Raw genomic sequence first — 26,328 nt, 5'->3', positions numbered from 1 at the left:
ACATTGAAAATCTGTTGTTTAGTGTAGCTACTTTCATTAGTTTTCTTGGCTGCATCTTCTGGATAACTTGCTGCAACCTCTGTATCACCATTTCCTACCTCATCTTGCACTGTTATGTTATGTAGATGATTTCTTTCCTTAAACTTCAGGAACCAATGTCTGCTAGCTTTAGACTTCTTTTCTGTAGCTTCCTTAGCTCCTTCAGCTTTCATAGAATTTAAGAGAGTTAGAGCCTTGCTCTGGGTTAGGCTTTGACGTAAGGAATTTTGCAGCTGGTTTGATCCTCCATCCAAACCATAAAACTTTCTCTGTATTGGCAAACACAGTTGTTTTGCTTTCTTATCATTTATGTGTTCACTAGAGTAGCACTTTTAATTTCCTTCAAAAACTTTTCCTTTTTATTCACATCTAGGCTGTTTGGCACAAGAAGCCTAGCTTTCAGCTTGTCTTGACTTTAGACATGCCTTCCTCACTAAATTTAATTTCTAGCTTTTGATTAAAGTGAGAGTCACGTGACTCTTTCACTTGAACATTAGAGGCCATTGTAGATTATTAATTGGCCTAATTTGAGTATTGTTGTGTTTCAGGGAATAGGGTGGCCTGAGGAGAAAGGATGGGGAATAGCTGATTAATGGAGCAGTCAGAACACACACAATGTTTACTGATTAAGTTTGCTAACTTACATGGGCACAGTTTGTAGCACCCCAAAACAATTACAGTAATAACATCAGAGGTCACAGATCACCATAATAAATATAATAACAATAAAAATGGAAAAGTTAGAAATATTGTGAGAATTTCCAGTATGTGACACAGAGACACAAAGTGAACAAATGCTGTCAGAAAATGGTGCTCAAACACTTGCTTAAGACAGGGTTGCCACAAACCTTCAATTTGTAAAGTACACAGTACCTGTGAAGTGCAGTAAAGTGAGGCACAATGAAATAAGTATGCCTGTATTTTGTCCACTTGATCTGTCTTATACTGAGTGGTGTGTTAAAGTTTGCTAAATGTTTTTGTATTTCTTTGCATCTATTGTAGTTTTTGCTTTATAAAGATAGTCACTGTGTTATTTGATACATAGATACCCGTAAGTCTTCATTTCATTTGAATTGTAGCTTTTAACATGAGTGCTTTTTGGTTTGAATTCTAATTTGCGTCTGTGTTTCTTTGTCTACAAGATATATTTCCTTTGTTCTATTTTTAAAGTTCCTTTTGGTATTCAGGGAATTTTATACTTTGTTCTTGTGGTTACATTTCTATGTATGCCTTTTAAAAATACTTTTTTTCCTTGTTTTCTTAACCTCTTATTTTTTAAAACACTTTTTTTGTGTGGTTTGTGATTATTTAATGGTATCCTTTATCTCATCGCATATACGTTAATAAATGAGCTTATTTTACTTTTCTTCTCTCTTTGCCTCCATTTTTAGTTACTTTATTTCTACATATAACACATAGGATAAGTCATATAATAAATGATTCTTCCACGCTCATCTCTACCTTTATTTTTTTAGTCTTAGCTTTTGTAACTACGTGTATCAAATACCATTCTTTTTGCTGAAGTTCCTCAGTCAACTATTTGGTTAGATGAAGTTCATCTTTATTCTTCAGGACAGGCCTATAAATACAGAATTCCCTGAGGGCTGATATATTTAAAACTTTTTTTGTAACCCTGATACTTGAGAAACATCTTTGCTAGATATAGAATCCTTAGGTTCACATTTACTTTCCTTGAAGTTTTTTGTTTTTTTTTAAATGTTGCCTTGCTTTGTGTATTGTTTTTGAGAAGTCTGAAGCCTGTTTTATTCTCTTGCCCTTCTAAATTATTGCATCTTTTTTTCCAGGAGGCCCTAAGGATATCTTTTTTCTTTATGTTTGAAGTCTTACTTTTAAAGTTTTACCAGGATATGTGTTAGAGTTGATTATTGCAGGTCAGTTTGTCCTGGCTTCTGGTGAACCTTTTTAATATGTATATATACAGAGACTCCAAATATGTAAATTGGATATTCTTTTTCTCTCTTTATCTCAAACATTTTTTCTCTGACACTTTTTATCTTATTTTAAATCTCATTTTTATTCTTTTAATTGTTTTCCCACTATTCATCAAAGCCCCATATTAAATTTTGTTTTTGTTTTTTTCAAGTTTATTCTTCTTTAGGCATCCTGTAATCTAGGCTTCATTTCTAATATGATTTTGTCATTTTACTTCTTTTCTTGACGTGAAACAATTCTTCCTTTCTTAGTTCTTAGTTTTTAATTTCTAAATTCTAAGAATTCTATTCTTAGTTTGTAATTTCTGATTTAAGATGGGGTTTTCTTTGTCCTCCATATCTAAATGCTTTTACTTGTTGGAATGAACATGGGTGTTGTATGTAAATAATGAATCATGAGAATCTATTCCCGAAGCCAAGAGCATACTGTATATACTGTATGTTAGCTAACTTGATAATAAATATATATATTTTTTTAAATGCTGTTTGATAATATGTAATTTAGATTAGAATGTTGTGTTATAGTTTTCTTCTCCTTCATAATTGGGTTTTTTGAGCAGGGGTTTCATCAGTTGAACTGTTTAGATTCTCATTTTTTGTTTTCTGTTTATAATAGTTTTATATAGATGAAGGCTGCTTCTGCATTTCTGTGAACAGGACTGGTGGCTTGGGGTGGTTTATAAGATTCCTACTTCAAGAGCTCCCTCATCTGGTGATTCAACAAAGTTTAGTGTCTTTATTGTCTTTTTAAGGGGAGGAATTGTAGATCCATCAGTTTATTGGATGATGCTTTTTAAGGAGGAGAGAAATTATAAGCCCATCAATTTTTAAAATTTGTTTAAGTCTTGCAGGATCCTAAATTCTGCTTTTTCATTTTACTACATGTTTGCCACAGGATGTCTCCCTATTCCTTCTTAACATTCTTCTTCTCCAAAGCATTACCTTTCCTGTGTGTACTTTTAAGTCCTTTTTTCTACTCCGTATCTACCAGTACACTTTTCAATATTCTCATACTTAGGGTAACTTTTTCTTTCTGGCTTGGTTTTTAGCTTTATACCTAGTTCTTGCTTCTCTTTTACAATTTTTCCTAAACTGCCCTTGCTCTTCATGAAAGTTTGTAATGGGATAATGAGGAAAAGCTTGCTGGGATTTGCTGATAGTTTCTACTCACAGATAATTTGAAGTCTGGATGTTCTGTTTTCTGGTTATATTGAGGATGTTAGTTTTTTGATGTTTTACTGGTTCTTTTTGTTCTTTAAAAGGAATGTAGAAATATTTTTGATATATGTGAACTCAACCTTTCATTTGTGATCTATTCCTTGAACAGTTTTAAATAAGTCAAGCTAATTGATGTCTGTTCTGTTTTAGGCTCAGCGTTTTATAGGAATTTTAAATAATTTTTGCCGTCCTGTTTATTACACTTAAAGTTCCATTGTGCTGGCTTTAAAATATGAGGAAGAAGCCCACCATAATGTTCATATACAATATCTTCAAATCAGATCTAAGTAAATATTCATAGTAGAATTAGGGTTGATTTTATTCCTGAAATAAATTTTGGAAGACAAAAAATAAGTTGGTGAATTTCTGTTAAATGTATTAAAACTCTTGTTTTGTGAGTTTACAGTCATAATCATCTCTTTTGTTGTTGTTACAGTTGGTTGTATCCTTACTTCTGTGCCTCCTGGACTGGATCATGGCCTTACCTCTAAAGACACTGCTCCAACCAGTCCATGCTACAGGAGCAGAAAATGATAAAATAGAAAAATCTGTCCTCAATTGCATTTATAAGGTAACCTTATTTGCTTTATTGTTTATTTGGTAACCACAGTTTTTAAAACCTAAAGAAATAACATTTCTTGGTATTACATTTTTGTTTTTAGAGCTAGATATTTTCTAAGAACATAGATTTATCTTATAGTACCTAAGAGTAATTAAAACTTCTTCCTACAAGATGCTTCTGCTTTACTGCAGATTTTTGAAAGGAGTCAAATCCTTATGGAATGTGAGAATCACTAGTTAAATTTACTCATTCTTGTTTTTAAAAGGCATTAAATTTTACCTTGATTGAAGAACTGAGTTTTAAAATATTTAAAAAATTTTTCAAGCTCTTGTATTACCAGTTGTCATTTTTCTCCATTTATCTTTATTTATTTATCTTCACTGAAAAGGAAAACTGTTTTCCCTCATACTTCCAGGTATTACATGGGTGTGTTTATGGAGCTCAGTGTTTTAGCAATCCAAGGTATTTTCCAATGAGCCTCTCTGACTTGGCATCTGTAGATTATGACCCTTTTATGCATTTGGAAAGTCTGAAAGAGCCTGAACCTCTTCACTCTCCAGATTCGGAACGATCTTCTAAACTTCAGCCAGTGACAGAAGGTAAAAGGAATTCACTTTAGGACAGTATTATTTCTTGGATTTTCTCAAAGTATGATTTGAGGCCATAAGTAAAAATAATGGAGATGAGTATATCTTACTTTGTAGTTCTGTATCTCACCATGTATATTCTAGCAAAGTTCATTTTTAGTTTAAAAAATAACTTCAGAAACACAGTTACTAAGATTATATGTGATGACACTCCCTTTATACTTCCAGTGAAGTTATTCTGGTAAGGTTTTTTTTGATACTTTACTTTATACATCATAGGATTTCTATAATGGAATAAGAGATTTAGCTTTGGAGTCTAAAAGATGTGGTATTGAATTTTGACTCTCATTTACTAGCTGAGTGGCTATGTCTGTTTCCTTATTTATAAAATAGGGCTGATAATATTTATTCCCTCGTGGTTGTGTTGAGTACTGAATAAGATAATATGTGTAAAACCCTTTGTACAGCTCTTGGTAGGTAGTGAACTCAGTAACGTTTTTTTTTAAGCCACATTGTTTCTACATTCAGAGAGTTTACTTTCAGATATAAGAGAAAGATGTAAATAAATAACCTTTAAATACGAGTATAAAAATAAAAGTACATTTAAGACACAGAGGTAGTTTAGAGGAACCTAGCAAATTATTGAAGGGTTTTAAGGTTATATACATGAGAAAATTAGTACTGAGAGCAGTTTGAAAGCAGTGTTTTATGGAGTTGGCAGATTATGGCCCATGCCTGCCACCTGTTTCTGTAAATAAAGTTTTATTGGGACACATCCATGCTTTCATTTATGTATCATTGTGTCGGCTTTTGTGCAACAACATTAGTGTTGAATAGTTGCAAACGAAATCATGTGGTCCAGAAAGCTGAAAATATTTACTATCTGCCCCTTACAGAAAAAGTTTGCTGATCTCTGGTAAAGATTGATTTTAGGAAAGTTAAACCAGGATCAGAGAAACCAATCATGAAGCTGTTGCAATAGGCCTACCAAGAATTGCTAAAGGCCTAAATTGGTTAGATCTCTCCCAAAGTAGACCAAGAATATGAGAAAGGCTAGAGGTTTGGGAAGGAGAATGAGGAGGTGCAATAATTGCAAATGGTGTAGTTTGGGATGAATGTCGGATAGTCATATGAAGACTGCTAGTGGGCAGTTTGTTGTATATGCAGATCTCAATCGTAGCGGAAAGGTCTTTGTTAGGAATCTATATTTGTCTACACACAACACGCGCACATATGTGTGTATTCTGAGAAGAAAAAAAGTTGGAAAGGAAGGAAAACTGGGAGAGAATAATTTCTCAGAAACAAAAACAGGAGAAAGATATTTAAAAGATTGGGTAATGGTATTAAATGATAGGCCAGATACAGAAAGACTGAAAAATATGTCTGCTTTAGTTTCAGCAGAGAAGTAGGAGGGAGAAGTGGATGGCTGTGGGTTGAAGAGCAAAGAGGAGTTAAAGAAATAGAGCCATTTGTCAAAAGTACTCTTTAAAGAAGCTGGACTGTATAAAAAAGAAAGATAAATGATAAGACAGTAAGTAAGCTGAAAAATAATTCTCAGCAGAGGTAAAGGATTTCTAAGGATGAAGAGACTTGAACTTCTATAAACTGAGAAGGAAGATGGGAAGGGGATCATTAGTAGGGTGAAGCTCCTGAAGAGTGAGCTAGAAAGTATAGATGCTAATATTAGTCCTTATTCTGACCCAGAAGGAAAAAGAAGATGGAAGTAGATTAAGGGGATTAGCAGATGTTATTGAGAGTCCAACAGAAAATGGAAACTACAAAGTTTTAGTTGCACCAGTCAGCATTCAGTAAGGTGGATGTGGCAGAATAGCTGGGAACTGTGGTTTTCAGAATGTTGGTATATGGTTTAGCCATGGAATCAAGGCTTCGTGAGGGTTGAACTGATGCTAGGAAATGGCTAATAAGTTGGAAGAAAATGGAGTGATTCATTGAATCAGAAAGTAAATGTTGGTAGTAAGTTAGAACGGTGATTCTCAGCCTTGGTTGCACATTGAAATACTGCTGCTCTCTTCCCATCCATAGAGATTTTGATATATTGATTTGGGATTGCTAGGATTTTTTAAGGCTTTGCGGGTGGTTAATATGCAGCCGAGGTTGAGAATCACTGAGAGCATCAGTATGTTAGGACAGTAGTTTTTAAAATGAGTTTTTAAGCAGTGGAACCCCTGCAAGTAAATTTCACAAGGAAGCCCACTTTGTAAAACTGATAAAAGCAGAGCTGCAGCAGGGTGGAGGCCTTGGGTCCTACTGAACTCTATTCTCTCCATCTCCTGACAGCCCTCTCCAAGGGCTCTACAAAACAGAATGGGAAAATTACTAGATGAGGAGATTGTGGTCAAAGAGTAAGCTATTAAGTGAGAGTTTGATTTTTATTTAATTTTTAAAAATTTTTTTAAGTGTATTTATTTTGAGAGAGAAAAAGTATACAAATTGGATAGGGACAAAGAGGGAAGAGAGAGAATCCCAAGCAGGCTCCACACTGTCAGCACAGAGCCCAACTTGGGGTTCAGTGTCCCAAACTGTGAAATCATGACCTGAGCCGAAACCAAGAGTTGGACACTGAACCGACTGGGCCACTCAGGTGCCCTGGACGAGTTTGATTTTTAAAGGTGTAATAGTTATAAATGTTCAAGACATCTAAGATGTGGCCATGATGATGGATTGGTGACATAGAATGCAAATAAAGATATGAAGTTACACATCAAAGAAATAGGGCTAGGGTTTGGGATTGGTCACAAATTGCTAATAGTTTCTCTAAAACACAAATACGGTTGACCCTTGACCAGTATGGGTTTGAACTGTGCAGGTCCACTGACACATGGATTTTTTTTTTTTTACTATAAATATATTTTTTCTCGTTTATGATTTTCTTTTCTTTAGCTTTATTATAAGAATACAGTATACAATACAAAAAAAACATTCAAGATGTGTGTTAATCAACTGCTTATGTTGTTGGTAAGGCTTTCTGTGAACAATGGGCTGTTCGCAGTTAAGTTTGGGAGAAGTAAAAAGTTAAAACGTGGATTTTTCACTGCATGGAGGGGTCAGTGCCCTAACCCCCATATTTTTCAAGGGTCAGCTGTATACAGAACTGAAATAATATAAGATTTAAACTGAAGCTCAGATATAGTAGAGATATACTGGGAAGCATAGTATAGCAAAATAATTTAGACCATAATTGATATATAGACAACTTTATATATTTAATTCTTTAGATTTGGTATAGTAAAACTGTTTATTTTACTTAAAAGCAAAATTATCTGAAAAGATTAGTTACTTTTTGCATTATTCTCAAAAGGGTAAAATGATGAAGCCTGAGGGCAGTATAGCACACTTGTTAAACAGTGAAACAGGTAGTTTACTTATGTAAAGGGAGTTTTTAATGTATTTCAGACAAAATTTACTGTACCATTAACACAAGACACAAAGGTAAAGATTTAAATAGATGAGTTTTATATTAAATATAATAAAAAATTATATTTTATTGTTCTCTAAATGTGCTAAGTTGTTCCCTTTGGACTTTCTTAAAGGTATAAAGGACCAGATTAATGCAGAACCTTTTAGAAACAGCTGTAAGCCAACAGCAGGTGATCCTGTGGTCTATAGTGACAACATGCTGTGTTCGTTTTTTGTTTTTTTTTTTAATATGGCAAAGTGACTAATCATTGTGCCCTTGTCTAAGGCATGTTTCATCATCTTCAAGCACTTTTTTGGCCAAAGACTTCTAAACATAGAGTGTCCCTAATAAGCTCAGTATTAGATTGAACGAGTCTGATTTGAGGACTATTGGCAGGAGTAGGTGTAATTATTAAATTTACTAAATAATAAAGCAAGGTAGTAAAGTTGGCTTTTCGTCAAATAGCAGTAGTCTTATTAGCAAAAAGACATCATTTGCAGGGTCAGAGTGAAAGGAGTCTCCAAAGGATTCATTTTGTCCTAATTACAGTTTCACCTATACATATTATGCAAAGCTAATATTTAAAGCATTTGCCAAAATTAACTTCCTCTGCATGTTCTATTAGAGTGCAATGAATTGCAGCAGCTTTTTATGTCTTGCTGCTTTTGTATGCTGTAATAATCTGTAATTATGGGTTTGCTGCAAATGCTGTAGGGTTTGTTTAATCTGACAATCTGAAAAGACAACCCTGAATAGACTTATTTAAATGAATGTTAGTTACACAAAGCCTTAGAAGCATCGATATCTTCATGTTACATTTTCTCACAAGGCTAGTTATTTAGAATTTAATTTTGAATATCTAAATTAGAGAATTTCATATGTTTTCTTTATATCTAAATTGATTTTGAGGAGAGATACATATGTTCCATAGTTCATAACTCAAAATTTTAAATAAAATTGTCCAATTAACAAATTGAGAGATTTTTATCCTTCCATATTTATATATATCCTGAATTTAGAGAAGCAGCTTAGGAAAGAAAATGCTGTTACCTACATCTAAAATCTAAATATAGTTTGTAAGTATTCTCAGTGTTAGTAATTATGACAGATTCGTAAATGAGTTCATTTGAACTGCATTCCCACTGTCTCTTCCTTTGAGAAGAGGATGTATAGGATGGACAGGAACCTAGGACTAGGGTTTTGTTTTGGGGAGAGCTGGCTCATTCTTGCAGTTTATTTATAAGTAAGTTTGAAAAAGGAACTCATAAAACCTGTGATACTTATAATGCTCTCAAAATTGAATGATTTATATTGCTTCTGTTATATTCAACTTTGTATACAAGTTTTCAATTCATCTTTATAAAAAAAGATCTGTATTATTCTTAAAGAAAAATGGTGTTTGAGGTGTTACATGTGATTTCTCTAAGATCACAGATCAAGCCAGAGGCGAAGTCAGGAATTTTTCTCTGTTTTGTGATCTGTTTCTATTAAATTATATTCTTTCACTTCTCAAAAATGTTCTACAAAAAAGATTCATTGCTTAGAACAAGTCATATATTTAAGTTTATCACTCAAAAAGAGGAGGACAAAGAAAGAACAGAAAATTCTTTTCATACATCAAAAAATTTGTAATGTCTTTAATTACAATTTTTTATAACAATTTTTCTGTTTGTTTATTTTTGGGAGGGAGAGAGTCCAAGCAGGGGAGGGGCAGAGAGAGAGGAATACACAGAATCAGAGCAGGCTCCAGGCTCCAGACTGTCAGCACAGAGCCCAACACGGGGCTCAAACTTATGAACTGCAATACTATGACCTGAGCTGAAGTCGGACATTCAAACAATTTAGCCACCCAGACACCCCTTTTATTACCATTTAAAATGTGATTAGGTCTTAGTTAGATGAGCTTTTCAATTGATCTGGCCTTTATAGATACTGAGGTATGCTAAATAATACTATTTTGAAGTTACTATATACAGGGAAAAAAAGTTGAATTGTTTCCATATATCACAGTGATTTGCTAAAAGGGCATTTTTTAAAAATGTTTATTTATTTTGAGAGCAATCGAGAACACTAGTGGGGAGGGGCAGAGAGAGGAAATCCCAAGCAAGCTCGTGGCTGTCAGTCGGAGCCCGACATGAGGCTCAAACTCACAAACCATGAGATCATGACCTGAGCCAAACTCAAGACTCAAGACCCTTAACTGACTCAGGCGCCCCGAAAAGGGCATTTTAACAAAAGATAAAAATACGGAAATTAGAGTTGTGGTAAAGATGGAACTAACACTGAACTGGGAAGCAAAAGACCAGCTCTGTTCTTTGGTAGACCAATCTCTTAGCTCTTGTGTACCCACTTGTCCTCACGTTCAAAATGATGAGTACTGGCTAAATTGTCTGTAAGGTCCCCAACAGCATGAACTTTCATTACATTCTAAGTTTTAATGAGGGGAAGGGAAAGCAGACACTCCATTCAAGCCACTTCTCTGTTTTTTCATCCAATGACATATCTTTTTACTTGACCTGCATATGGTCTTGAAAAAATGTAGGATTGAATTAAGGTTAATCATTTAGTGTTACCTAGTGTTGAATAGCTGATTTTCAGAACTAGGCGTATTTATAATTGAAGAACAACTCAATATAATTGGAACTTTTTAAGTAAACTGAAAAATATTTATATATATACATGTATGTGGTCATAAAACATGATTGATAATGGAAGAAGATTAAAATTTTGATACTCCAACATTTCAAAGTCAACCAAAGTTCTCTTTTAGAGTTGGAATAATGGAAAAAGATGTTTTTGCTATTAATGGCATAGCAGCTGGTTTCTTGCTGATCTCTGCTTATAGTCAGTGAGGGCTATGGCCTTGAAAATATAACACTATTCTTTTCTCTTGCTTCTTTTTAAGCATCACATGAGCAGTGCACAAGCTAATGTCCTTACAAACTTTTTTTTAATATGAAATTTATTGTCAGATTGGTTTCCATACAACACCCAGTGCTCCTCCCAACAGGTGCCCTCCTCAATACCCATCACCCACCCTCCTCTCCCTCCCACTCCCCATCAACCCTCAGTTTATTCTCAGTTTTTAAGAGTCTCTTATGGGTTGGCTCTCTCCCTCTCTAACTTTTTTTTTTTCCTTCCCTTCCCCCATGGTCTTCTGTTAAGTTTCTCAGGATCCACATAAGAGTGAAACATATGGTATCTGTCTTTCTCTGTATGACTTATTTCACTTAGCATAACACTTCAGTTCCATCCACATTGCTACAAAAGGCCATATTTCATTCTTTCTCATTGCCAAGTAGTATTCCATTGTGTATATAAACCACAATTTCTTTATCCATTCATCAGTTGATGGACATTTAGGCCAAGGGATACAGGAGTGCTGATGCATAGGGGCACTTGTACCCAATGTTTATAGCAGCACTTTCAACAATAAACTTTTTTTTAAAGTGGAGTTTATTGAGATATAATTTACATAAAATATAATTTATTTTTTTATGTCAGAATTTTGCTACATATTATGTTGGTGGTTACACAACTCTGTACAGTTGCCAAAATGCATCACAAAGTACACTTAAAACTAAAGAATTTATGTAGATAATACTTTGATCATCAGGACATTCTCAAATCTAGATTTATTCTGGCAGATAGGCCATAGTGTTTCCAAATGATTAACTTTCAGAATGTGTTCAGACAAGATCACTCTATGACTATGGTAGAACAATATAGAGACACAATCATTCTGTAATCACGTCTATAACTAAGACAACACTGTATGTACACACACATACAAACACACAACTAAACATCCTCTTCTAACATAAATGATGAGTGCTTCCTTACCAATGACAACTCTTCCCCTGCCTCGTAGATGAAAAGTATCAAGACTGTCCCCAACTTCCCGACACCACTCATTTTAGAATTGGCTTCCACATCAACCTGCTTGCAGTCACACCGGCAGTGTTTGGCTAGTGGGCTTTGCCAAGTTATTGTCTCTCTCCACTTCTTCCTTCCTCCCTTTTTTTTTTTTTTTTTCAAGGTTTTTTTATTTTTTTTTTTTTGGGACAGAGAGAGACAGAGCATGAACGGGGGAGGGGCAGAGAGAGAGGGAGACACAGAATGAGAAACAGGCTCCAGGCTCCGAGCCATCAGCCCAGAGCCTGACGCGGGGCTCGAACTCACAGACCGCGAGATCGTGACCTGGCTGAAGTCGGACGGTTAACCGACTGCGCCACCCAGGCGCCCCTTCCTTCCCCTTTATTCTGTTTTCTGTCTTCCTTCTCCCCCCACTCTTCCTCCTCCTTCAGGTCCTGCCATTTCATGCCCTTGAGTGCTGTATTCTTTGTTTTCTTTTTTTACTCCTTGCTATGGATATGCTCCTTATCTATTTGCTTTCCCTAATGTGCGTAAGGAAGGGGAAAAAATGCTTCTGACATCCAACTAACTGGGACCACAATGACCCAAAAGAATATCTTACAAAAATACAATACATAAGCAGGCCCATAAAATATGATTTCCCTGAAAGTTTTCATGGTATATACTGGTTACGTTGATTCACTGTTTAAATTGATCCTGACTCCTAAAGTTTAGTAAAAGATTATTTTCTCTGAAACTTTTACATCATTGATAAAAACCATAATTAAATGCCATGTTAAGGCATGTAGTTTCCCTGAATCTACTCATGAGATAAGAAATTTATCAGTTGGATTTCATTGGCTTTCTAATCTGTGGACTGAGTGATTTTAAGTGATTTATAAGACTTGTGATCCTTCTTTGCAAGTATGATTTACAGGGGTGCCTGGATGGCTCAGTAGGTTAACCGTCCAGTTCTTGATTTCAGCTCAGGTCATGATCTCACAGCTCGTGAGTTTGAGCCTGGCATTGGGCTTTGCACTGATAGCACGGAGCTTGCTTGGGATTCTTCTTGCCCTCTCTCTGCCCCTCGTCTGCTCACGCGCTCTCTCTCTAAATAAATAAATAAAGCTTTAAAAAAAAGAAAGTGTGATTTCTTTATAAAGGCTTAAGTTTAAATTGTGAATCCATAAGCAAAACTTTGAAAAGGGCTTTTTAAAAAAATTAACAAAACTTCATCAAGAGTTTTCTTCTTTGCCATCATTCTTACAAAACAGAATCTAAATTGAAAATATTTACTCTAATATTTGAATATGATTTTGATAATGTGATGAAATCTCCATTTGTTTTCTAAAAATTTCATTGTTACATGACTTCCTACCTAGGAAGCAGCAGTATCCCCACTCACTTATATTTCTTATTTCTAGTGAAAACTCAGATGCAACAAGGATTAATCTCTATAGCCGCCCGCACTGTTATTACACATCTGGTAAATCACTTGGGCCATTATCCAATGAGTGGTGGTCCTGCTATGTTAACAAGTCAGGTGTGTGAAAATCATGACAATCATTACAGTGAAAGTACTGAACTTTCTCCTGAACTCTTTGAGAGTCCAAATATCCAGTTCTTTGTGTTGAACAATACAACCTTAGTGTCCTGTATCCAGATCAGATCAGAAGAGAGTGTACCTGGAGGAGGTTTATCAGCTGGCCTTGCATCAGCCAATTCAAATGTCAGAATCATAGTACGTGATCTCTCCGGAAAATATTCCTGGGATTCTGCCATCCTGTATGGACCACCTCCTGTGAGTGGCTTGTCAGAACCTACATCTCTCATACTTTCATCATCTCGTCAAGAGAAGGTCGAAGAGCCTCCTACATCTAATGAATGCTTAGAAGATATAACAGTAAATGATGGGGTTTCCCTCCAGTTTAAAAGAGGATTTAGAGAAACTGTACCAACTTGGGATACCATAAGAGATGAAGAAGATGTTCTTGATGAGCTTTTGCAATATTTAGGTATAACTAGTCCTGAATGCTTACAGAGAACTGGAATTTCACTTAATATTCCTGCTCCACAACCTGTGTGCATTTCTGAAAAACAGGAAAATGATGTTATTAATGCTATCCTTAAGCAGCATACAGAGGAAAAAGAATTTGTTGAGAAACACTTTAATGACTTAAACATGAAAGCTGTGGAGCAAGATGAACCAACACCTCAAAAGCCTCAGTCAGCATTTTATTATTGCAGATTGCTTCTTAGCATATTGGGAATGAACTCCTGGGACAAAAGGTAAGAATAAAAGAATTTTTTTAACATTAATCTTACTCATCTTTTGATCAAGCATTTTAGTCTCTGTTCTTTTCCTCACTAAATTTTATCTGCCAATTAGTTGTTTGGCCACTGGACAGATTTCAGATCAGGACTCAAGGGAATAAAAATAAAACTCAATAAATTAACTATTAACATTTTCATAATGAGTAGTAGAACTATGACTTAGAAATCATAAAAAAAAATAAAAATTAAAAAAAAAAGAAATTATAGCTCATATAATTGAAAGAAATCTTATTTTTCCAACCTTCTTGTAAACTGATAGTAAAAACTATTTTTTCTTACAACGCTTCTGACACCAAACGTGGGTTTTTCACACTAGGCAGTTCCAGCACTAACTGGAGTCAGCATAAACAGATTAAGGGCTCAGACCCACAAGTTCTGCCTCCCACTTCAGACAAAAGTTGCAAGTCCATACTTAAGACCAACTAGCTACAAATCAGATAACCACCTATAATGATAATTCACTATAATGACTCATTAAACATTTACTTCTATTTAGCGGTTTATTATAAAGGTTAGTTAAAGGTACAGATGAACATAGAGATGAAGAGGCATGTAGGGTGAAGTCTGAAAGGATCCCAAGTTGCAGGAGCTTCTGTTCCTGTGGAGTTGGGGTCTGCCACCCTTCCAGCACATTGAATTGAGTTGACTAACTGGGAAGCTCTTTGAACCTCATAGCGTAGGGATTGTTATGGAGACCTCTTCATATAGGTATGATTAATTATTACCATTCTCCCTTCCCCATAGGGAGGCTGAAAGTTCCAAGCTTCTTTTTATTTTTATTTTTTTAAGCTTATTTATTTATTTTGAGAGAGACAGAGTGCTAGCAGGGGAAGGGCAGAGAGAGGGAGAGAGAGAATCCCAAGCAGGCTTTGTACCAGCAGCACAGAGCCCGATGCGGGGCTCGAACTCACAAATCGTGAGATACGACCTGAGCCGAAACCAGGAGTCGGATGCTTAACCGACTGAGCCGCCTCTGAAGTTCCAAGCTCCTAATCATGGTTTGTGCTTTCTGATGTCCAAGCCTTATCCTGAAGTTTTCTAGGAGCCCACCAAGCATCACCTCATCAGAACAAAGATGTTTCTGTTACCAAGGAATTGCAAGGGATTTAGGCGCTCTATGTAAGATGTTCCTGTCACCTTTGTCACTCAGGAAATTACGAGAGTTTTAGGAGCTCTGTGTCAGGAACTGGGAGCGGAGCCGAAATACATATTTCTTTTTATGTCACATCAGCCTAACAGGTTTTTTAGAGTGACAGCAGTATGATCTTTTCTTGTTTGTATCAGAGAAATTAACTCAAGATTTAGCATCAAATCAAGAAAAGAATCTTTATTTCATTTTTTAAAATTTTGTTTTCTTACATATATTGTAAAAAACCATGTTAAAAACTTGGAATAAACACAAAGTATTCATGTAAGAGTTAAATGAAAAGGCATTAGATTTAAATCAGAAGAACCAGATTAGGTCATTTAATCTTTAAGCTTCAGACTATAAGTTGAGGAAATAACTCTCATCTCACATAAATATGAGAATTAAATTAGATAATGTACATAAAATGCCAAAATTGTACACTAGTGTAAAGCATTACTGTACATTTGATTTTTAAAATTTCTGATACTAAAAGCTGTAGGGAAGTGGAAGAAGCAGCATTGTTTAATGTATTGTTTTTGTTCAATTTGCAGTAAGAGGGGAGCTCAAGTATCACTGGATGAATAAATCTTAAGAGTAATTTAAATGCAGGGGAAGCATTGAAATGGAGTTCTACTTGATTGACCAGTGTTTATAATCTTACTTAATTTAAATCCTTCCGTTTGTTAGAAGGGAGTATCCTCTACCTTATGGGAAAGGCATTTTGTCAGGAACACAATTTGTCTGATGGTATGTCCAAACGTAGGTAATTGCCACTCACAGGAGTGCACTCTATTCTCTTTTACTGTAGGATGATCCATATTCTGTCTCTTAAAAAAAATAAAGGTGGGAAGCTATATTTTGCCACAGCAAACATTGATTTGATGTATATAATTTGTACATATTTAGCACCTATAGAACCTATTTGGTGAAATTTCTACATTGCTTCATAGTGTAAAAAATACCCATAAGGTAAAACAAGAAAGCAAAGCAAATTCCATCTGGATTACTTGGTAATCCATATGCTTACTTGGTAATGATTTCGATTTTGTGAGTATTTTATTTCTCATTAGGAACAGCTTTCTTACATATTTTTAGGGAACTCTTAGGGAACCTACAAATATTTTTGTCCATTTTTCTGGATATGAGCTTTATAAGCTTCTGCAAGGAAAAATTGAAGTGACCAATAGATAATGATCCACTAACAGAAATCTGTGAAGGCCTAAGTAGAAATAATGACCTATATTCTTTACATTTCTTTTAGGGTCTGTTCTCCTTTGTGTTAGAAGTATGAAAAGGCAAGAAAAGTGTTTAAGAGTTGCATGAGTAGAGTGGAAAGTATTTCCGGGACTGTCATGTTGTTCACTGCAAAGGTGATGAAAATATTTATAAATCTCTCTGTTTAGGAGGAGCTTTCATCTCCTGAAGAAAAATGAGAAACTACTGAGAGAACTTAGGAACTTGGATTCCAGACAGTGGTAAGTTGTTGGAGAACCTTCAAATTTATAACTAGCAACTGTCAGCTATTTCTCTTTATGTGTGAATAATACTGTATTGTTGATTTCTAACTTTCTGAGAAGAACTACATTTCATTTATTTATACCTTTCAGTAATAAGCTTTTTGAAGAAAGTTCAGGGCTATGTTAAAGTATTTGGTATCTCGGAATTGTTTACCCTTTTTTATGCATTTCAGAATTCTTTTGATTGCAGAAATCTAATTGAAGCTATAAAATGTCCTTTGGTTTTCCTGTATGTAGATATTCCAAGCATACCCTTTTTGATTAGTCTCAGAGGTCTCAAGTGAAATGACTGGTGAATACAAGCTAGTACATACTAAACATATTAATGGAACAAAGATGGATGTAGGTTATTGCTATAAATCTGATTTCTGATTAAGCTCTTGGATTATGTACCCATTTACATGTAGGTTTTGATATGTAAAACTCTTATATCATTATTTTAATGGTATCTAGGTTCTTGATGCATATGGGATGTATATGGACAAGATTTCTGGGAAACCAGTGCTAGAAATTGCAGAATATCACTTAACTGGAATTCCTATAAGGTTGACATGTATATGTGCTACTTTCTTTTCTAGACTCAAAAAATAAAATTTATGGGTAAGTGCTTTGGGGCAGTATAACTAGAAACACATTAATAAAGCGATGCTTTGAATGTTACCATTACTCAGAATGCCTGTATTTCTGAGATCTCCAATCCACAACCTACTTAACATCCATTTCTCACTCTCTCACATCTTTGTCAGCTGCTGTTTTGTACTTTCATGTTTCCAGTTTTTTGCTTTTTCTGTTTCCACGGTCAGTCTGCCACCAACCTCTGATTTCACTTGCCCTGTCCAGCTAATTCGCACATTGTCAACTATAAAAATACCATTTCTGGCATTTTCAAAACTACTCTTCCATTTAAGTTTATATATTTAGGTATGTAGATAATCAATATATATATTAATTCCAATCAGTTCTCCAATTGGAATCATTCTTAACATCTACTTTCTCTACTCCTAGGCAGAGGTATATTACTAGAGAAAATGATCAAACCATTGTGATATAGGAGTTAGTGTAGATTCATGCTCCTTAACTTTATCAATACCTTCTCTCCTGTTCAGCAAATTTCTTATCCCTTGTTTACTTCTTACCTTGTTTCTCAGAGTAATTATTATAAACCGCTTCTTTGTTTTTTAAGCCCTTCTTTATAGTCAAATGATCATCTCTATTCTAACCTCATTAAGGATTCAATTTAAATGTTTGACCTCTTATATAAAAGTCTGGTAGAACAATAGTTCCTAACCTTTCTTCTTCCTCCTCACATTCACATTTTAACACACATTAGTCACATCTCATAAATTAAATTCAGTGATTCTGACGATTGAGGAACTAATTTGAATCAAGCCAACCGCATGCCATCATTATTCTATAGGAATGCATAGTAAAGATAATTCATTCCTTTCCCATATCAAACAACTCTGACTTATAACTTCCTCTCTTTAAAATTCCTTTTTTTAAAAAATGTGTTTATTTTTGACAGAGAGACAGAATCTGAAGCAGGCTCCAGGCTCTTGAGTTGTCAGTAGAGTCTGAGGTGGGGCTCCAACCCGCCAACCCTGAGATCATGACCTGAGCAAAAATCGGACACTTAACCAACTGAGCCACCCAGGCGCCCCTCGCTTTAAAATTTCTGTATTGAGCCATCTTTTCTTGCTCACCTTCAGTTTCAGAAAAGCCTTTTTTCCCCCATCTGTACTTCTACTTACTACCTTCTCTGACTGCTCTAGGATCTTCAAAAAGTTATCCCATCTTTATCTTGTATTTCTACTTACCCTTTACCATCAACACACCTGTTACCTTCCTTTAAACAAAACTTCTCAGTTACCATCCTTTGAAGCTACAGTCTATCTTTTTTATGCCTTTTACTACCAAATTTTATGAGAAAATAGAATCTTTACTCAGTTCTTTGGTTTTTGTTGTTCTTAGCTTTTCTTAGAATAATCTTTTAAAAATAATGTTTCATTTCTCTGGTTATTATAGAAAATATACAATAGAAAAATAAACAATCTACCAGTAAAGCCTTGGATTGCAAGTAACTTGTTCTTTGAGTGTTCCACAAGATGAGCAAACATTTCTAATAAATTTTAACTTGATAAATGAGCCAGTGGTTTTTGAAATTGGCTTTAATATATGAGTGCTTTGGATTGCAAGCATGTTTCCAGAACAAATTATCACAAACCAAGGTTTTACTGTATTTATAACACTATTCTTAACACTTGTTTATGTAATTTTTCTCTTTTTTGATAGACATACATTTGATTTGTTTGTTTTAAAAAACTGGAATCACGGTAATATATATGTACCTAGTAAGTTATCTTTTAAAAAGGACTTTATCATTGGGGTGCCTGGGTGGCTCAGTCCATTAAGTATCCAATTCTTGATTTCGGTGCAGGTCATGATCTCACAGTCATGAGATCAAGCCCTGCGTCAGGCTCCTTGCTGAGCATGGAGCCTGCTTGGGATTCTTGCCCTCTGCCCCTACCCCCAGCCTCTCAAAATAAATAAATAAACATTTTTTAAAAGGAACTTTATCATATTGTGAGCATTTTCCTCAGCCATTTTGATATTTTTCAAAAATAATTTTTTATGGTGCCAAGTTCTGTGATTATTGGACATTTAAGTTGTTTTTAGTATCATGCCCTAGGATAGATTTCTAGAAATAGAATTATTACATCAAAGCATAAGAACTTACTTCAGGTCATATATATTGCAAAACCACCTTTCACTAAGTACTAATTTCTACTCCTGCCAACACTGTATAAGAATACTTATAGAAATTCTACTTGGCCAACACAAGGTGTTAATCACATTTCTAAATCTTTCCTAGCTTGAGAGGCAGGTCATGGTATCTCTTTAATTTATAGTTCTTTATTAGTAACAAAGTTAATATTTTTCATGTATTTGTAACAAATTTTACTCTTTTCCAATTCCCTCTTAGTGTCCTTTTTCTATTTAAAGTGGAATTTTTCTAACCTGTAAGAGCTCTCTTACATATATGGTTATATAAGGATTAACTTTCGTACTTATTGTGGGAGTTTTCCCAATTAGTTGTTTGGCTATCAGTTTTCAACAATTTCACATTGTTTATTTAACATACAGGTTTTTCATTTGTATGTAATTATGTCTCTCAGTCTTTTTTCTTTGGATTTTTTTCAATTGTTTAATCATACTTCAAGAATTAATTCTGTCTTGAAATCAATTAAACATTCTATTATATTTCCTTCTAGATCCATAGTTACTTGTTGAAGTGGTAATTATTTTACATTTAATTCTTTATTTCTTCTGGAATACGTTTTAGTTTATGCAGTAAGAAATGAATATTGGAGAATAGTCTTTCTTTGTAATTTGGTAATGTATACCTTTCCCGTTGATTTAATGTTTCCTTTATCAAATAATAAGCTGTGTATTTCAAAACTATCTGTTCATTTCTTTTGATTTTTCTATGAATTTTGTGCAGATGCTAGTGTTTCACTTATTGTAGCTTTATATTTTAATATCTGATAGGCCCAGTCTTCTTCCTCACCCTCCTCATACATATTCTTCTTTTCTTAGATATTTTCACCTGTTTATTTTTCTAGATACATGTTAGAATTAGGCTGTTGTTTTCCAGAAAAAAATCCCATTGATATTTTGCTTTGATATGCAATAAAACTTTCATATAGAAAGAATAAGCACATTTGTTATCATTCTTCCCATTAGTAATCATGGCATGTTTTTCATTTATTCTGGGGCCCAGACATTACTTTTAGGGTTATTTTATTGCTGTGATGCTATTCTAAAATTTTTTTTAACATTTGTTTATTTTTGAGAGACAGAGAGAGATAGAGCACAAGCAGGGCAGGAGCAGAGAGAGAGGGAGACACAGAATCCGACGCAGGCTCCAGGCTCTGAGCTGTCAGCACAGAACCCAATGCAGGGCTCCAACTCACAGACCGCGAGATCATGACCTGAGCTGAAGTCAGCCACTTAACCAACTGAGCCACCCAGGCGCCCCTGCAGTGATACTATTCTAAATAGAATTTATTTCCCATTATATTTTGCTATCCAGATACTTTAGTGAATTCTTTTATTTATTTTAAACATTTTATAGTTATCTCAGTCTTAGGATCTGTCTAGGTATATAATTATCTACAAATAATCTCTTTTCTAAGAGTTATGCCTGTTTTTGTTTATATCATGTTTTATTGCATTGACTAGAACTTGCACTACAGTGTTCAGTAGTTATTGTAAGAGAGAGTGAACATCCTGTTAAAGGAATCTTTTTCAGCATCTATTCAAATTTTCATATAGTTTTGCTTTCTTAACTAATTGATGTACTTTAAAACCACTGCATTGATAATACTAAGTAATTCTTGCATTCTTGGGATAAACCCTACTGGGTCATTTGACTTCCTGCTGTGTTAAATATACTAGATTTTCATTTTGAATTAGTGTATAGTCCATTTCTAAGCATATTCTATATTTAAATTTTTATCTGTTCTTATTATGTTTTTAGAATTAAGGCTATAGCCAGGTTCATGAAATGAATATTATCTGTTGTTTGAAAATTTAGAACAATTAGTAAAATTTCTAATTCTTCCCATTTGTCTCGTTATTAGTCTCTGGGTTTTCTTTTAGCTCTTGGGTCATTTTCAATTTATTTTATCTTTTTGGTTTTTTACAAAACTCTTTTTCATTGAGACTTTCAAAACGCATACTAGCAGGTAATAGTATCATAATTCTGTCCTATTCCTTTTCTCCTTTTATTTTTGTTGGACTTTTTTTTTTCTCTTTTTAAAAAATTAATTAAATTATGTATTCCCATATTATCCCTTCAGAGTTTTTTCAACCTGGCTTTATTGAGATAGAATTGACATACAACATTTTGGTAGTTTATGGTTTAAACATAATGATTTATAAATATACATATTGCAAAACGATTACAACAATAAGGTTAGTTAACACATCTATTTTAGTTACATGTTACAATTATTTTTTGTAATGAAAACTTTAAAAAACCCTCTCTCTTAGCAACCTTCAAATATATAGTACAGTACTGTTAACTATAGTTAGCATGCTGTACATTACTTCCCCCGAATTCATCTTACAACTGGAAGTTTATGCCCTTTGACCACCTTCACCAATTTTGCCCCTTACCCCATCCCCACCCCTGGAACCAATCTGTTCTCTGTTTCTATGAGTTCAGTATTTCAGATTCCATATATAAGAAAGAACATACAATATTTGTCTTTCTTTGACTTATTTCACTTAGCATAATGCCCTCAAGGTTCATCTAAATTGTCACAAATGGCAGGCTTTCTTTCCATTATTTAGTTGGCTCTTGAACAACACAGGGGTCAGGAGCACCAACTCTCCCCACTCCTGTCCCCGTGCAGTTGAATGTCTGTATACAGCTTTGACTCCCCCAAAACTTAACTACTAATAGCCTGCTGTTGACCAGAAGCTTTACTGATAGCATAAACAGTCAACTGACATATGTGTTATATGTTGTATGTGTTATATATTGTACTCTTTAAGCTATAGGAAAAATGTTAACTGAGAAAATCATAAGGAAGAGAAAATATATCTATAGCACTGCACTGTATTTATTGAAGAATTTTTGTTTATAAGTGGACCCACACAGTTCAAACCCCTGTTGTTCATGGGTCAACTGTACATGTATACCACATTTTCTTAATCCATTCATCTGTTGATGGACAGGTGGTTTTTCACACATTGGCTATTATAAATAATGCTGCAGTGAACATGGGGATGCAGATTTCTCTTCAAGAGAGTAATTTTGTTTCCTTTGGATATATACCCAGAAGTGGGATTGCTGGATTATGGAGTAGTTCTGTTTTTAATTTTTTGAAGAACCTCCATACTGTTTTCCATAATGGCTGCATCAATTTACATTCCCACCAACAGTGTACAAGGGTTGTCTCTTTTGTACATCTTTGCCAGTACTTGTTATCTCTTGTCTTTTTGATGATAGCTATTCTAACAGTTGTGAGGCGGTATCTCCCTGTGGTTTTGATTTGCAGTTCCCCAATAATTAGTGATGCTGGACACCTTTTCATGTACCTGTTGGCTATTTGAATATCCCCTTTGAAAAATATCTCTTTGAGTCCTTGGCCATTTTTCTTAGGTCCTCTTTTCTTTTTTTGCCCACTTTAATTGCATTACTTGTTTTATTACTGTTGAATTGTATGAGTTACTAATATTTTGAATACTAACCCATTATCAGATACATATATATAATTCACAGATATTTTCTTCCATTTCATAGGTTCCCTTTCCATTTTGTTTATCATCTGTTCTGCTATGCAGAAGCTGTTTAGTTTGACATAGTCCCACTTGTTTGTGTTGGTTTTGGTTTGGAGTTTTGGTTTTGTTGCTTGTGCTTTCATATCTAAAAAAAATCACTGCCAAGACCAATGTCAAAGAGCTTACCTTCTATTTTTCTTCTAGGAGTTTTATGTTAAGTCTTTGATCCATTTCATGTTAGTTTTTGTGATTGGTATAAGGTAGGAGTCCAGTTTCATTCTTTTGCATGTGAATATCTGTTTTTCTCCATACCATTTATTGAAGAGACTATCTTTTCTCCATTGAGTATTCTTGGATCCCTTGTCAAATATTAGTTGACTATTTATGCATCGGTTTACCTCTGGGTTGTCAGTTCTGTTCCATTGATCTTTGTTTTTATTACAATACAATTTGATGACTATAGTGTTGTAATATAATTTGTAATCAGTAAGTGTGATGCCTCTAGCTTTGTTATTCTTTCTCAGAATTGCTTTGACTCTCTTGGGTCTTTTGTGATTCCATATGAATTTTAGTATAGTTTTTCTGTTTCTGTGAAAAATGCCATTGGGTTGATAAGGATTACAGTGAATCAGTAGATTACTTTGGATCAAATGAACATTTTAATACTAATCCATGAACCACAGGTTATCTTTCTCTTTATTTGTTTCTTCAGTATCTTTCATCAATGTCTTAAAGTTTACATTATGAAAATCTTTTATCTTGGTTAAATTTTTTCCTAAGTAAATTTTTTGGATGCTATTATAAATGAGATTTTCTTTATTTCTTTGGCAGATAATTCAATGTTAGTATATAGAAAAATGACTGACTTTTGTGTCCTACATTTTTATTGAATTTGTTTACTAGTTCTAACAGTTTTTTTATGGAGTCTTCTGGATTTTCTTATAAGGTCATGTCATCTACAAAAGGAGATAATTGTATTACTTTCTTTCCAATTCAGATGCTTTCTATTTCTTTTTCTTGCTTGATTGCTCTGACGAGGACTTCCAGTACTATATTGAGTAAGAGTGATGAGAGTGGGCACCATGATCTGTTCCTGTTCTTAGGAAAAAATCTTTCAGTTTTTCTCTGTATGATGTTAGCTGTGAGCTTGTCAGATAAGGCCTTAATTATGTTAAGGTGCATTCCTACTCTGTCCAGTTTGTTAGAGTGTTTGTCATGAATGGATATTGAATTTTGTCAAATTCTTTAGCTGCATCTATGGGGATGATTGTGTGAATTTTATCTTTTATTCTGTTAATGTGATGTATTACATCTATTGATTTGCATGTGTTGAACCATCCTGGCATCCAAAGGATGAATCTTACTTTATCATGTTGTTTGATCCTTTAATGTACTGTTGAATTCTATTTGCTAGTATTTTGTTGAGAATTTTTGCATCTGAACTCATGAGATGTTGGCCTGTAATATTCTTTTCTTATAGTATTCTTAACAAGCTTGGGTATCAAGGTAATGCTCTCCTGATAAAATGAATTTGGAAGTATTCCCTCCCTTTCACTTTTGTGGAAGAGTTTGAGAAGGATTGGTATTACTTCTTTAATTGTTGAGCAGAATTCACAGTGAAACCATCTGGTACAGGGCTTTTCTTCGTTGGAAGGTTTTTGATTACTGCTTCCATCTGCTTACATGTTTAGACTTTCTGTTATTTGATAATTAAGTCTTGATAGGTTGTACATTTCTAGGAACTTACCATTTCTTTTAGGTTGTCCAGTTGTTTGGCATATAGTTGTTTATCATAATCTCTTACGATCATTTGCATTTCTGCGGTATCAGTTTTAATATCTCCTCTTTGTTTATAACATGCATTCAGGTCCTCTTTTTTGTGGTTTATTTAGCTAAAGGTTTTCCAATCTTGTTTATATTTTCAAAGAACCAGCTCTTGGTTTTGATCATTTTTTCTTTTTTCCTATTCTTTATTTCATTTATTTCTGCTCTAGTTTTTATTGTTTCCTTTCTTCTGTTAACTTTGGGCTTAGTTTATTCTTCTTTTTCTAGTTCCTTTAGGTGTAAAGTTAGGTTATTTATTTGAGATCTCTTTTCTTTTTTTTTTTATTTTAGAGAGAGAGCACAAACAGGGGAGAGGGACAGAGGGGGAGAAAGAGAGAATCTTAAGCAGGCTCTGTGCTTAGCGCAGAACCCAGCGTGGAGCTCAGAGCTCAATCCCATGACCCCGGGATCATGACCTGCACCAAAATCAAGAGTCAGACGCTCAACTGACTGAGCCATCCAGGCGCCTCTCTTTTTTCTTGATGTATGTATATATCACTATAAACTCCCCTCTTGAAACTACTTTTGCTGCATTCTATAAATTATGGTTTGTTGTATTTCCTTTTTTGTTTGTCTCAAGATATTTTTAATTTCCCTGTTGATTTCTTTTTTGACCCATTGGTTGTTTAGGAGTGTGTCATTTAGTTTCCATGTATTTGTGAATTTTTCAGCTTTCCTCCTGTTTATTGATTTCTAGTTTAATTCCTTTGTGTTTGGAAAAGATACATGATATAAGATTTCTATCTTCTTGAATTTGTTGAGATTTGTGTTCCAGCACATGATCTGTCCTAGATCATGTTGGCCTGTAATTTTCCATGTGCACTTGAGAAGAATGAATGTGCACTTGAGAAGAATATATATTCTGCTACTGTTGAACAGAATGTTCTATATATATCTGTTAAGTCTGTTTGGTCTGTAGTACTGTTCAAATGTACTTTCTTGCTTGATTTCCTGTCTGGATGATTTGTTCATTGTCGAGAGTGGGGTGTTAAAGTCCCCAGCTGTTACTGTATTGCTGCTTATTTCTCTTTACTGTTACTATTTGCTTTATATAGTTAGGTGCTTCAGTGTTGGGTGCATAAATATTTATAATTGTTTTGTCTTGACGGATTGACCCATTTATGGTAGTGACTTTTTTTTTTTTTTTTTTTTTTTTACCGTTTTTAACACACAGTCTACAAATATAGCAACCTTTGCTTCTTTTTGTTGTTTTACCATTTGCTTAAGATACTGTTTTCCATCCCTTCATTTTCATACTCTGTGTTGTGTTGTCTGTAAAGCTAAAATGAGTCTCTTGTAAGCAGCATATCATTTGGAACTCACTTTTTTTTTTCTGATCTATTCAGCCATTCTGTCTTTTGATTGGCAAATTTAATTCATTAACATTTAAAGTAATTATTGAGAGGTAAAAACTTACTAATGCCATTTTTTCATTGTTTTCTGTTTTGTAGATAGTTTGTTTTTTGCTTTCTCTACTGGTGTCTTCATTTGTGACCTAAAGACTTTTTAGAGTAGTATGTTTGAGTCCTTTATCATACTTTTTGGGTATCTACTACAGGATTTTCCTTTGTGGTTACCATGAGGCTTATATAAAATATGTTA

At 34.3% G+C, this 26,328-nt stretch overlaps 1 protein-coding gene across 6 annotated transcripts in view; it reads left to right on the top strand.

The window, feature by feature from the left end:
- The window catches only part of RALGAPA1 (Ral GTPase activating protein catalytic subunit alpha 1), a 265,198-nt gene that overhangs the window by 166,067 nt on the left and 72,803 nt on the right, over positions 1-26,328 (top strand). For all 6 annotated transcript variants that reach the window (XM_053889353.1, XM_019426141.2, XM_019426152.2 and 3 more), the window contains 4 exons: positions 3,646-3,780; positions 4,187-4,370; positions 13,056-13,920; positions 16,498-16,569. In XM_053889353.1, the coding sequence (XP_053745328.1) occupies positions 3,646-3,780; positions 4,187-4,370; positions 13,056-13,920; positions 16,498-16,569 (1,256 nt within the window). The remainder of the gene's footprint in view (positions 1-3,645; positions 3,781-4,186; positions 4,371-13,055; positions 13,921-16,497; positions 16,570-26,328) is intronic.

This window comes from Panthera pardus, unplaced genomic scaffold (genome assembly GCF_024362965.1).
Source record: "Panthera pardus isolate Hobbes unplaced genomic scaffold, ASM2436296v1 HiC_scaffold_24, whole genome shotgun sequence".
NCBI classification, from domain to species: Eukaryota; Metazoa; Chordata; class Mammalia; order Carnivora; family Felidae; genus Panthera; species Panthera pardus.
Note: the sequence above shows the minus strand (reverse complement) of the source record. Positions and strands in the feature narration are given on the sequence as shown.